This window comes from Oryzias melastigma, linkage group LG14 (genome assembly GCF_002922805.2).
Source record: "Oryzias melastigma strain HK-1 linkage group LG14, ASM292280v2, whole genome shotgun sequence".
NCBI lineage: Eukaryota > Metazoa > Chordata > Actinopteri > Beloniformes > Adrianichthyidae > Oryzias > Oryzias melastigma.
The window spans coordinates 22,546,117-22,558,992 of NC_050525.1; the positions used below are offsets into that span (position 1 = coordinate 22,546,117).

Sequence of the window (12,876 nt, forward strand, 5' to 3'; positions counted from 1 at the left end):
TTATGCACTTTTAAAAAGGTACACATATAACAAAATAAAATTATTTACACAATTATACTTGATACTTATTTAATATATTGATTAATTCTAATATTAATTAATAATATATTATTTAATACATGGTATTGTGAATAATAATAAACTTTATTTATTTTTATTGTTGTGATGCTAAGGCTGGACAGCTACACTGCTTAGCATCTTAACTATAGAAAGACTTGCCCTAAATCTGTAAAGGTAAATCATTTTTAGGCCTCATGTTTAGGCTGATTTGTGTTTGCATGTCTGTATCCTGTCATCTTTGTATACAGGCAGAAGGCCTTTATCTCCTTTGCTTGATAGATCGTGTTTGGCACAGGGCAAGTGTGGGTTTACAGCTTTTGATGTGATTTACTCTGAGCTGAGAGTTTCCGCTCGCTCTAAACAATAAACTAATCCCTTAAAAGCCTTTTTTCCCCCTAAATTCCTGACAACACCAACATAGTTTGAGGAACAAGTTTATTCACTTTGGATCATTCAAGAAGGCAGGAAAAATATAAAAATGCTATATGTTTAGGGTCGTGTGAATTTTTCCTTTTTCACCTATTTATTGCGAGTTGTTGGTATTGATTTGATGTTCTTTGTCTCCTGCAGGACCTGCAAACCATCTACTGCCACCTGTACAACATGGATGTCCTCTCTCATCTCAGGGAACATCAGCTCAGGTGTGTTCTCTGCATTTTACTTTAAAGCAGAAAAATCTTTCAAATGAATGCTTCAGAAAAAAAACTTTCATTACGTGTTTTTTTTTTTTTTGCTAAATATAATCTCACCCATTAAATGTGTTTTTCGTGTTTTATGCTTTTTGTCGTAATCATATAGTATCAAGCATAGAATATTGTAGTCGTCATGCTTTATGTTAACTTTTTTTCTCCTTTTTCATAGTACTCAAACAAGTTGTTGTGTTTTGTTGTATTTATTTTGGTATTTATATCAATATTTCTACATTTTATTTTGTAAACTAAACAGCTGCTATCTTTGAGCAATATTTAGGCTCAAAGAAAAATAGTGGGACAGTTTCTGGGACAAACACCTGTTGCAGATAAAAAGTACAATCTTTACCTACTTTGATGTTTCCTAAGGGCATTAACAGACATGTAGATACCCTTTAGTGTTTTTTTTTCTTGAACAGGAAATAACTATTTTTAAAAACTAATTTAAAAAAAATCAGATTTAAGACCCACAATTGTATTTTTGGTGCTTTTTACACTTTCTAGTTGCATTTTCTTTTGTATGAAGAGAATTGAGCTTAAACTTGTGTTTCTGAGTATTTCTTTATTCAAACTGTTGTGAATCAGTTGCGGATGACAAAATACCGTTGGAAAAAGCTTGTAGCAGTGACGTAGGTGCTATAGTCAGTGGGCTACCAGCTCGCTCCTTGAACTCCCTCCGTGTTCGTCTTCGTTTTCTTTGTCTGAACTGGAATCTGGCTCACAACTGTACAACTGGTTTGCTCCAATATTTCTCGCCATTTTTCTTGCACTGCTAATGTTAGCTGTGAGCTAGCGGGAGAGTATGTAAGCTTCTTGAGTGTTTCAACCTTCCTGTATGCAGAACACTAAGGAGGAAGACGATCTTTGTATCCTGGGCAGCTTAAAGCTGACTTACAATCAATCTAATCACTGCAATTACACTCAATTGAACATGCACACACTGTCACTTTGTGCTATTTTTGTTTCTGATTGGATATTCTGTTCTATATTGTGTACTACTGCGCCTCTCCTCGTATCGAGGAATTATAGTACTGTATAGTACTGTTTTTTAATGCGTCTACGCAATGTCAATTTTTTCAAAGCTACTTTCTGCATCTTGAAAAGAATCGCGCCTCAGAATAAATACTATTGTTTGAATTTAAATTTGAACAAAGGGATGACGGGAAGTCAGCGCATGCTTACTCAGCACCAACAATCCTGCCCAGAACTCTGAACTCCTTCTGCTTTGCAGAAACTATCCTAGAAAACAGCAGTTTAAAAAAAAAATGGAGCTAAAAAACATCATAATTAAAAGACCACTGGGGATATTTTTAAAATAGATAAAAGATGATTGAAGTGGGACTTTTACAGTTTGTTCGATTTTAGATTTTAAGAAGGGAATCTTACTAACATCTTTAACTGACAAACAATAGAGGTTTTTGTTGTTCATGTGTGATGAGTTGCACGGCACTGAAGCATTCTCAGGAAGACAAAAGGTAACACGGTTTCTTATCCTTTGTAGGTCGATGTGCTCCTCCGCCAAGTATGAGAGACATGAGGCTAACCACATCCTGTTTGAGTAAGTGCAAACTTGAACTTTTACATCAACACTCTCTCTGTTTTTCAAATGTTCAGCATTGATTCTTAATTTCAGTGTCATTTTTATTAAACAAGAGTTAAATGATAGATAGCAAATACACATTTGTCATCATCTTTTCATTTAGAAAAAATGTTTTTAGCACACACAGTTCTAGAGTTGATACTGTTCTCCTGGAATCAAGTTGATGAATATGTTAAGGTTGTTATTTAATATTTTTAAATCAGTTTTGATGAATGTGTCTGAGGATTTAGGATGTGCTAACATGAAAAGGTTACAGTTATCTGTTCTAATATTAAACCACTAGAATCTCTTGCACATACTTGCATTCATATCACGCTTTCCAAATATAGGTAGCAGATAAGTAAGAGTTGGATCAGGGGTTTGTGGAACTGACCAGTTTGAATGTAAACATTTCCAGGTATTTAACTTGGTTGATTCAGCTGGTAAATAAAGTACATCTAAAGAATAAAGAATAATAAGATTATCTTTAGTTAAATGTAAGTGAGGAAAAACAATATTAACCTGTGCTACTATTTACTAATTGGACCTACCTGGTCACCAGGAAGTGCAGATTATCTTTATCTGTAGCTTGTTTTGGATTTACAAACAATTTTGCTGATTTTTATGCAATAAATTCTGTTTTTTTGGACTGTTTTAATATCTGTAAAGATAAAAGCATGCAAAAAAAAAAGAATAAATCCACCATATAATAATACATTTCAGGCTTAATTGTTAAAAGTTTTGCTAAATAGATATAACTGAAAGGTGCATATTCACACAGAGTGATAAATGAGGCACATAATAATGCATAGAAAATCTTTTAATAAGCACTCTGCAAATTTAAAAGGACATTCATCAATATGAGGGTGGAGAAAATTGGGATGAAGAATGAGTGACAAGTAGGAATGAATACAGTAATAATGGATAACGTGAAAAGGAGGAGTAATGTGAAATTGAAATGACAAGTCATCTGAAGATAAATCAAAACAAGAGGAAGACGGAAGGAAGAGGACAGAAAACATAAGTACGTTAACCATGTAGGTGGAAAGGAAAAAAAAAACAACGCAGGAGGAATGAGGAATGAGAGAAGGTGTTTAGAGGGAGGCAGCTGAGATGTAGGAACTGTGATGGATTGAGGAGGACAGAGATGGATGAAACGACGAAAGAGACGCTGCACATGTTGATGCATTATTATGCTCACTGGAATCGCATTAGAAACTCAATTTAGCATCAAATAACAACACAAACACACACTTATAGTGTCCCGCTCCCCTGCTAAACATGCAGGATAACAGAGATCAGATGGAAACGATCAAATTCTTTTGAAATAAACTAAAATAACAGTTCATCATAAACTGGTCCGATGCAACACTGTCTGCTCACACCTTTTAACAAAAAGAAACATATATCAAGTAAAATGATTTATCACTAGTATGAATCTTAATGTATTTTCCAAGCATTTTTTCTGTTCATTGCATTTTGACTGTTAAATAGCACAGTTTATAATATAAAAAATAACAATGATATCTAATATGAAAAATCTCAGAAATTATGAGCTTTTCATCAGAATTTAAGTCCTGAAGTGCTGAGGAACAGAATCCTAAACACACACTTCAATGACTTTTATAACATTTTCAAGTTAGTTAAAAAATGCTGTACAGTGGGCCATCACTATAATGCAGTTCACCTTTAGCATTTTTGCTTCTTCATGTTCTGCATCCTAATTGGCTGTACTGTAGACCACGTATTGCATGAGTTGCAAACCGATAAATCAAAAGAACATATTTTCTCCTCATAGAAAAGGGTTATAAGTTTAAAGTAAGGGGTTTTATAGACTTAAAACATATATAATTATCATATAAAAGGTGACTACTTTGCAATTTTTTGTATTGTGGGTTATTTTTAGAACATAACTGTGATAAATGAGGAAACACTGTATTGTTTTAGAAAGGGCTTTTTTCATACGCGTAGTGCCAACACTCTCCCATCATTATGTTTTGTTTACAATCAAGATGGAAATGATTGGAAAAAAAACACTGTCAGAGGTAAATATACCAGGTTGTAGTGTTGGATGACCAAGAAATGACATGCAACACAGTGTGTTAGGTTGAAGTGATACCAGTTTTGACAAACCTTAGTTTGGTCTCTACATATTGACCAACTACTCGAAGGTTCTGAGAACTCAATTAAATCTCCAAATCTGTGGGCTTCATATTAACTGTTTGTTATAATTTGTATACTTTGTGTATATAAATTTGATTAAGAGAAGTCAAAAGACTTTATTAGGTCCTTTTACAGCTTCAGCGGACAATTGAAATTATTTGGAAACATGTAAATTTGAGCCTTTTCATGTTCAACAGGAGTTAAGTTTAAATGTGGGAGTACAGGGGTGTCTTAAAAACATTTACATTTTATATCAGTACATGAAATCTCAAGTTTTTATGAGATATAAAGCTGATGATTTAACACAAGTAAGGATTTTCAGTCATCCTGTTAATGTTATTGCACGATTCTGTCCCTCAAGGACACTAAAATTTAAATCTAGATGAACCTTTTAACGTCCAGTTGGCCTGAAGAATCAAATCCTGCGATCTAACTATCAATATTTTACCGTTATCTGTTTTAATATCTCTTTGTTCTTTCTTTCAGCCCAGACAGCATTGCAACCTGTTGGTACATCCTCCTCTCAGGCTCAGTCTTCGTTAAGGAGCACATGTACCTGGCCCGGTGCTGGTATGTAACATTACACACACAAAAACGAAACCATAAAGTAAGAGACATGATGATTTTAACTGATGTGACAATCTGAGGCAGTGCTGTCATTGTAGATTGTCAGATTAAAAATGAGGTGTGGGTGTTGGCATGCTTATGTGTCCTCATTGTTGGGGTTGTGATAGAATTTGTGATACAGTGGGAAAAGGAAGGTTTTCTACATTTCAAGGAGAACATTAGAACAACCCAGAAAATCAGTTTGTCATTATTCTAAATCCTATCTGAGCAGCATAATTGGATTTTTGCATTATAAAACACCTGCAGTCTTTATTTTCGTAAATATGAACTTAATTTATGGGACTCCACAATACCAGTTTTTTAAATTTGATATGGTTCTTCTTTATTTATTGGAAAAATTTGAACACATCAATCTCCATATCAAAAATCCTCTTCGCTTTCATGCCAATCATTTTCCTGGAGACGTGCACCTTTCCGTCCTTGCTCAATAATCCATGTTCAAACCAGTTCTTCTGATTCTTCACTTGCTTTTCCACCAGGAAATCATTTCTTCCTTTTTTTCTGCAGCATCTTCCCAAAATCACCCATCTGCTTGCTGTGTTCTTGGATACTTTAGGATCCACCCTAAATGTTGTGCAGATTCCTCACCAGAATGTTCTTTGGCGTATGCTACCGCATGAAGTTCAAATGCTAAACCAAATGAGCGTTTCTTGGCCATCACTACACTAAATCACTGTGCACACGTGTGCACGAGCCAGTTGAGCTCGCGAAGCGAGCTGATGACTGCTAGCTTTTGGAAGCTAGTGGAAACCGCTAGAGAAAGAGTGTTTGTGTTAGCCTGGGGGCGGTTCTTCTGGCTGCGCAGAGTCTTCCTGTAAGGGAATATTCTCAATTTGTGACATCAGCTCATGAGAAAATGCTCTTTTTCGTGGGTTGGGAGGGGCTGGTACTGAGAGTGCACTTTTTAGAAGAATCCTCAGAAATATGTGAATGGATCAAAATACTGCTTTGGGTTGTTTATGGTCAGGAATGAACATATAATTTACTTAAAAACTCGAAAAGTTGAATTTGCATGGTATAGGCCCTTTAAAGTTGTAAATTCTGGGAAGTTTTACTTGTCTTACTTTTTAATATATACATATATTTTTTTTCATAATACAGTGCATATTTTATTTGAACTCTGCTGAAAACACGTTTTACATTGCTCTCAGTGCATGTCGTGGTGTCCCTGTACGTTCGCTGCTGTGACATTGTCAATGTGTGACTGTAGCTCTGAACAGAGCTAACCTAAAACAAAGTCATAACGCCACAACTATCTATTTTTAAAGGGATAGAGCCTGACAAGATGATCATTATCATAAATTATTGGGGTTATGCGGACAGCTGATAGTTTCGGACAGTTAACAGTGGTATGTCAGCATATATATTATAGTATTAATAAGTAGTTTGTGGTCAATATTTTCTTGGATTGCTCAAAAAAGTGTTCTTACTGCTTGTTAAATTGGAGCACTCTGAACCTGACATTTTGTTCTTGTTTGATTGTTTTTTTTCTTAATTGTTAATTGTTCGAGATTGGAAAAAAAACACCCCTTGGTGGTGTAAAGGTAAAGCCTGGAAGTCTGTTGTACTAAAAAAAAAAAAAAAGCTCCTTTTTTGTTGTATCTGTTCTTTTACTGTGCCACAATGTCACAAATTTAAATGAAAATACGTCAAATTGATGCTTATCATAGCAACTATTTGGTTAGATTAAAAATAGATAAATTAATTTAAATAATCACTGGTCGTTATTCATTTATTGCACACAAAAATTGATTGCATGATAGCTCTACTTGTATCACCGCAAAGTTAGTTGAATCTTGTATGTATCGATTCATGGACCATGTATGGAGACGCTTTTCGAACCATGTGAGAGGGAAAGATACACAACGCTGCTATATCTTGTTACATGTATTTTGTTTTGCAGCTGTTTGCATGGGTCATGCAGAACCTCTGTCGCATGAAGCTCTTAATGGTAACTTATAGAAGACAGAAAAGTTGGCCATGTTTAAATAACCTCAAGCCAGCACGGATCCTCCCTGAGTTTCACTACAGCGAAGTGTGTGTGCGTTTGTTGGAGTACTAATAGCAGCAGGGGGCTTGGAGAGGGTTAAAGGGGAGTAGAGTGTGTGTTTGTGTGCATGCGTGCGTGTGTGTGTGTGTATGTGTGGGGAATGCGGAACCCCTGGCAGAGCGCTGGATGGCCATGTGTTCCTGAGCAGCCTGCCCGCCTGGAGCCCAGAAGCAGATTCAGGCAGGAAATGAGCAGGCTGCACACACACTTGACGCTCACACACACTGACAAACACACACCTCATTGGAGCCAGCGGACAGACACACAGACAGAAGTGAACAGAGGGAAAGCACACTCTTTCCTCATTTAAAGTCAGTTCGTCGGCTTCTCTTTTTTAAAGGAGACTTTACACCTGCATGGTTGAAACCACAGAAAGAAACGGAAAAACTTTTTGATCTGGGATTGGTTTAATGAGGATCCATTCCTCCTGCTTTTTTGTGGATAATATGCTGGAAATTATAAGGAAATCAAAGAAGTGGACCCCCAGTAATCCTATTTCTGGTCAGTAACTTTAAAGCTTTCGTCTTTGTTTGTTTTTAAGATGACCTGCAATGTGATCCTAAATGCACTTAAAGTTAGGAAAGATCTTTATGAACTTACCCGCTCTTTCTTTTCAAGTCCTGCATGCTTCATTTCCTGCCTGCCGTCATTCAAACAACTGGGGTAGCCATGAATTCCCTCAGGCACTGTGGCAAAGTAACCTGGAAGTGCTGGGCCTCTTAACTCTGAAAACATGGCACATACTCCTGTGTGCTCTCATTCTTTATCTGAGCTGATTATCTTAAAGAGAATTTTCTCTCTTCCCCTTTTTTGCATTACAAACCACCTTAAATACAACTGAAGGGCAAAAAGTGTGCTAATAGCTAGCACAGTTGCAATCGAGAACATGAGATTAAACTATCCAAATCTAACTAAATTAAACAGATTTTCTTTATTTTGGGGGAACTTCTCATAAGAAATGAGGAAAACAAGATAGTCTGGAAAAAAAAAGATCAATTTCAATCATGTGTGACCGGCTATCTGTCTTCAAGCTATCTTGGTGCCTCTGTGGACTGAAGTTGAGCAGCAGCTGTTGACGGTGGCGTCTCTCAAACAAACTGTGGCCTCTCCCAATGACCCCTTACATCATTCCTTAATATCTGTGTGGCAGTTTTGCGTGCGTGCTGGTGGTCTGCTGAAGAAAACGGGCTGTTGGCCAGCTTGGTCAGTGTAAGCCAACCAAGCATTAAACCAGCCAAGAGAGCAGGAAAAATAGAAATGTGTACCCTCAGTGTCTGTGTGCTGGACTGTGGTTTGTGGGTTTCGTTTCCTGCTGGTCCTTATTACCATGGAGACATTAAAGCCAAACGGGAATAAACCCCTGTTTTGGTTTGGTTTTAAACAACATTTTCCAACTTCTTACAAATCGACTTACTTTTTCTAAACTGCACTTTAGTTTTGTGCAATTAAGCATAAGAATTTTCATTTTCTTACATATTCCTCATAAGTTACACTGGTTGCTTTTTTTGACAGATGTTTTTGTCTAAAACACATTCAATTGTTTTTCTTTTTTAAATAAATCTTTCCAAAGAGCTTATTTATAAAATATGTTGAGATTTACTTGTTTGTTTTACTAATATTTCAAAGTGTTAGTTGGTACTTAACACAAACCCAACTAAAACAAATGTTTTAAGGAGAAAAATCCTCTAACTACCATTTAAATAAAATAATTAAACCAGAATAAGTCTTTTAAAGGTGTTGTTTTAAACACAGGTACACTGTAATTATTTATTACTTTAATAATAATAGTTTGTTTATTGAAAACAAAAGAGAAGAGAATGTTGTTCACAAAAGTCACTTTGACGATGCATGATCTCCAAAAATGATTTAAAGAAGAAGAAATCCCAGCATTACTTTTTTGCCTTTAAAATGATAAAAAAACCTTTTGATTTATAAATAAAAAGAAGTTATTTATTTGTAATCTGTTAGGATTGGCTCCAAAAATAAGCTATCGCGATCTCTCTGGCCAGAGGGCATCTGAATTCCCCATGGGTTAATAAAGTCGCTGTGATATGTTTGGCACAAATATATATATATTTCCTTGTCTGTCTGTGTTTTACCGGTTTAAAATAACCACCTCAGGGGGGGAACGTGTTTGTGTGTGGTCGTCTTCTCTGTTGGCTGTCATGCTTTATTGCCCAGGCTGCAGCAGCTGTCATTGGATCGGGGTCGAGCATTTTTCCCCTCTCTGCCAGGAGCTTGTTTCTTCAAGTACGCGGTGGAAAGAAATCATTACCTGCTGCCATCCAGCGCATGCTTGCGTGAGAGGAGGTGCTTCTTTCTTAAGGAAAAGAAAGATTTATCTGAAAGCAGGGGAGATGTCTCCTTTCTCGACCAGTCAAGTATTGCTGTAAGAGCAGTTACCTATAGATTATGTGATGTTCCCAGAAGCTATTAAAGAATTAGGAGTAATATATTTTGGGATTCAAATGTTATAGCTTTGTAGCAATCCTAAACTGTTGACTTTTACTTATGTTTTGTTTTTACTGAGAAGTTATGGAAACATTTATAAAATTCTGCAGAGCAAAATTAAGATTTATTGTTTTGTGATTGTTTTAATGAGGTTTTCAATGTTATAATTTATAAATGAACGTCAAGAGACATATGTGTGTAAACCTTAAATTATTCCTGGGTCAGTTTGCAAAGGGAGTAGCTGACCTCAGAGAGCACAACATTGCTATAAATAAAACCCTCCATTGCTTTCATTAAATTTAATTGTACGCAAATATTCAGATCTTATTTCAAACAAGCATCTATTATAAACAGCAGACATCTGAAGCCAAAAAAGTTTAGGTGGTTTACAGCAGTGTTTTTCAACCAGTGTGCCGCGGCACACTAGTGTGCCGTGAGAGATGGTCTGGTGTGCCGTGGGAAATTACCAAATTTCACATGTCTAAAACATTTACCATCACTATGGTATACGCTCTGTGTTAATCCAAACGGCCCTGATTTAACACTGGATAGTTCGGAATATGCAAGACGGTAAAAGAAATATTTCCTTGATTCTATAAATTACTATTTAATTAGAATGATGTTACCGCAATCCAGCCGCAAAACTAGCCTCAAACTCAGCTTTCAGAAAAGTTCCTCCCCCTTCAACTCTCTCCGCCAATCATTGTTGGAGGCTTGATCACATGTCATCAATCTGACCAATCAGAAGTGATTAAGGTCCTCACTTCCTTGTTCTGATTCGGCTCATAAAGTCTCTCAGTTCCAACAAAAATAACAGCTAAAGCTCGTGTTTAGCGGTGTAGCTTCCAGCGGGATCCGACGTCAGACAGTTTAAAAAGTGAACAAAAGAATGAAGCTCAGAAATGACAGTATGCCGGCATCTGCGTGAGTTTATGGACTACAGCCCCCATGATGCATTGGGTTAAGTGCGCGCGCTGGGTAGAGGGGTAGGGGCTTCAGCAGCGCAAGAGCCAAATAGGGAGAGAGATAGAGAGAAAACATCAGCACAAAATGTAAAGAAAATGAAAAGAAAAAGAAGATAAAATCTGGAATCATTTGACTTTTCTTGATAGTATGAAGGAACTGTCTGCAGGAAATATTCTCTCTCTATATATACTGTATATAATTATGGCTCCACAATCAACCTGTCCAGACACCTGAGAACTGAGAGAATCTTCTCTAAAACAGAGCAGATCATCACTGAGAGAAGAAAGCAGATGACATCCTCAAAGCTGAAACTCTTTAGTCTTTCTTAATGTCAATGTTATTAAAAGTCTTGATTTAGTGGTTTTTGCACAATTTAATTCGTAATTGGGTTGTGGTTGCAGAGTTTCGTGTTGTTCACTTCAAATGTGTTTAAAAGGAAAAAAGCTTAAAATGCGTAGAGTTAAAAACTGAATAGTTAATTGTTAGTTCTTTTACCATCAATTTTGTACATTTTATCTGGAAGGGATAAATAACAGCATGTACATAATTTACACTTTATATGACATAAACATAATGGATTTTGTGCATAATCTTATCTAGTAGTTTATAATGAATCAAACAAAGCAAACAACACCCTAAAAAGCCATTTGGTAGCAGAAAGAGCCGATGTTTTAGGAAAACGAATGCAAAAGAACTGAATTTTGAGCCAAAATTCTCATCACTATTGTGGAGGGAAACAAGAAAAGAACGTTGTTTTTACTTTGTCTGATAGTTTTAAGAAGTATTTAAAAAAAGAGGGAAAAAAACATTCATTAAAACTGATTATTTAGAAGTATTTTTTAAGATTTTTTTTAATCATTCATTGATGACAATAAATGTAGACTGTTTTAACTAGATATACGTTTAACTTAAGCAAATTGATTAATGATGCTTCCCACTTGTATAAAAAATGTACACTAGATTGTGGATGGACTGTACATCAATACAGAATTTTTTTTTTTACCTTTTTGGATGCTAGTGTGCCGCGGGATTTTTTTCATGGAAAAAGTGTGCCTTGGCTCAAAAAAGGTTGAAAAACACTGGTTTACAGAATACGATTTGTGGAATACTTTTTTTGTTGTTGAGATCAAAATATCACCCCTTCACAAAACATTGATCATTTATTTTGCTGAGACAAGTTTTTCCAAATCATTTTTTTACTTTATTATGTGTAGTCTGGATTAATGGATGAGATGCTGCTTCATGACCATATCTGTTCTTAAACACCCACTCCAGTCTTCTTATGATCTATTTTAATAGCATTCCTAGTGGTCTTTTCATTTCAATAATGCTGTATTTAACCAAAATTTATTTTAAAAAGTGCTGTTTTTGAGGACAGAGCGGCAGCAGTTCATTAGAAATTCACCTTTGAGGTGTGGGCAAAACTGATGACACTGAGCAACCCCGCCCCCCATTCCCCTTCCAGTTGCGGAGTGGAGCTAAACGGGGAGCTTGTGGCCCTCCCAGCGTAATGTGCTTTTTTTCACTCTGCATTTTGTTCTGCTCCTGATTCACAACAGTTTGAATAAAGAAATATTCAGAGATGCTATTTTAAGCTTAATCGTCTTAATCTATGTCCTCCATCTTTAGAAAAATGCCACAAGAACATGTTAAAAACACCAAAAAATATTGTTTTCATTGGAGTGAGTCGTTAATAACACATTGAATACTCTCATGACTAATGTTCTCTTTCCTCCAACATATTTTTTGTTTGGGTAATTTAGAAAAATGGTAATATATTGAGCTCTTGAGTCAATTGTAATAAAATAGATTAGTTTTATTGTAGTTGGGCTGTTTGTCAGTAAGTTTTTATGAATTTGTGAAACTTTCATTGGGTGGTGAAGAGCTTGAGCTCCTGTTGTGTTGTGGTTTGTGAGGTTTGTCTAGTTTGCACTTAGAAACACAGATTTACATCAGCCAACAGCAGTCAGGTAGGTGTCATCTTTCACTTTAGTTAGAATGGCAGCATTTGTGAGCACACACAAACAGCTGACTCTAGTTTGTTGCTTTGTCTGATTTTAGGGACTACATTCAGTTAAAGGAAGCTGCTTTTGTATTGAACACACGTGCGTTATAGTAAATAGTCTGGAAATTTCACTTCTGCTAAAGCTCCATTATTGGAAGGAAATTGTGTTTCTCTGTTGTTGCTCTTAGACATCCTGTACTGCCACTGTGCACACAAATGATCTGACTGAAGTGACAAGCTTGGCAGGCTCTCTGAGGCTCTGACAGGGACCAGGCGTCCCGCCTCA

The 12,876-nt window shown here is 36.2% G+C and overlaps 1 protein-coding gene across 8 annotated transcripts in view; it reads left to right on the top strand.

The window, feature by feature from the left end:
* Positions 1-12,876, top strand: part of rapgef6 (Rap guanine nucleotide exchange factor (GEF) 6) — a 122,455-nt gene that overhangs the window by 25,699 nt on the left and 83,880 nt on the right. For 7 of the 8 annotated variants that reach the window (XM_024266552.2, XM_036215220.1, XM_036215219.1 and 4 more), the window contains exons 2-4: positions 631-701; positions 2,251-2,307; positions 4,978-5,061. In XM_024266552.2, the coding sequence (XP_024122320.1) occupies positions 631-701; positions 2,251-2,307; positions 4,978-5,061 (212 nt within the window). Of the gene's footprint in view, positions 1-630; positions 702-2,250; positions 2,308-4,977; positions 5,062-7,508; positions 7,670-12,876 lie in introns of those variants that run through there. The other variant, XM_036215222.1, reaches the window with a different exon arrangement.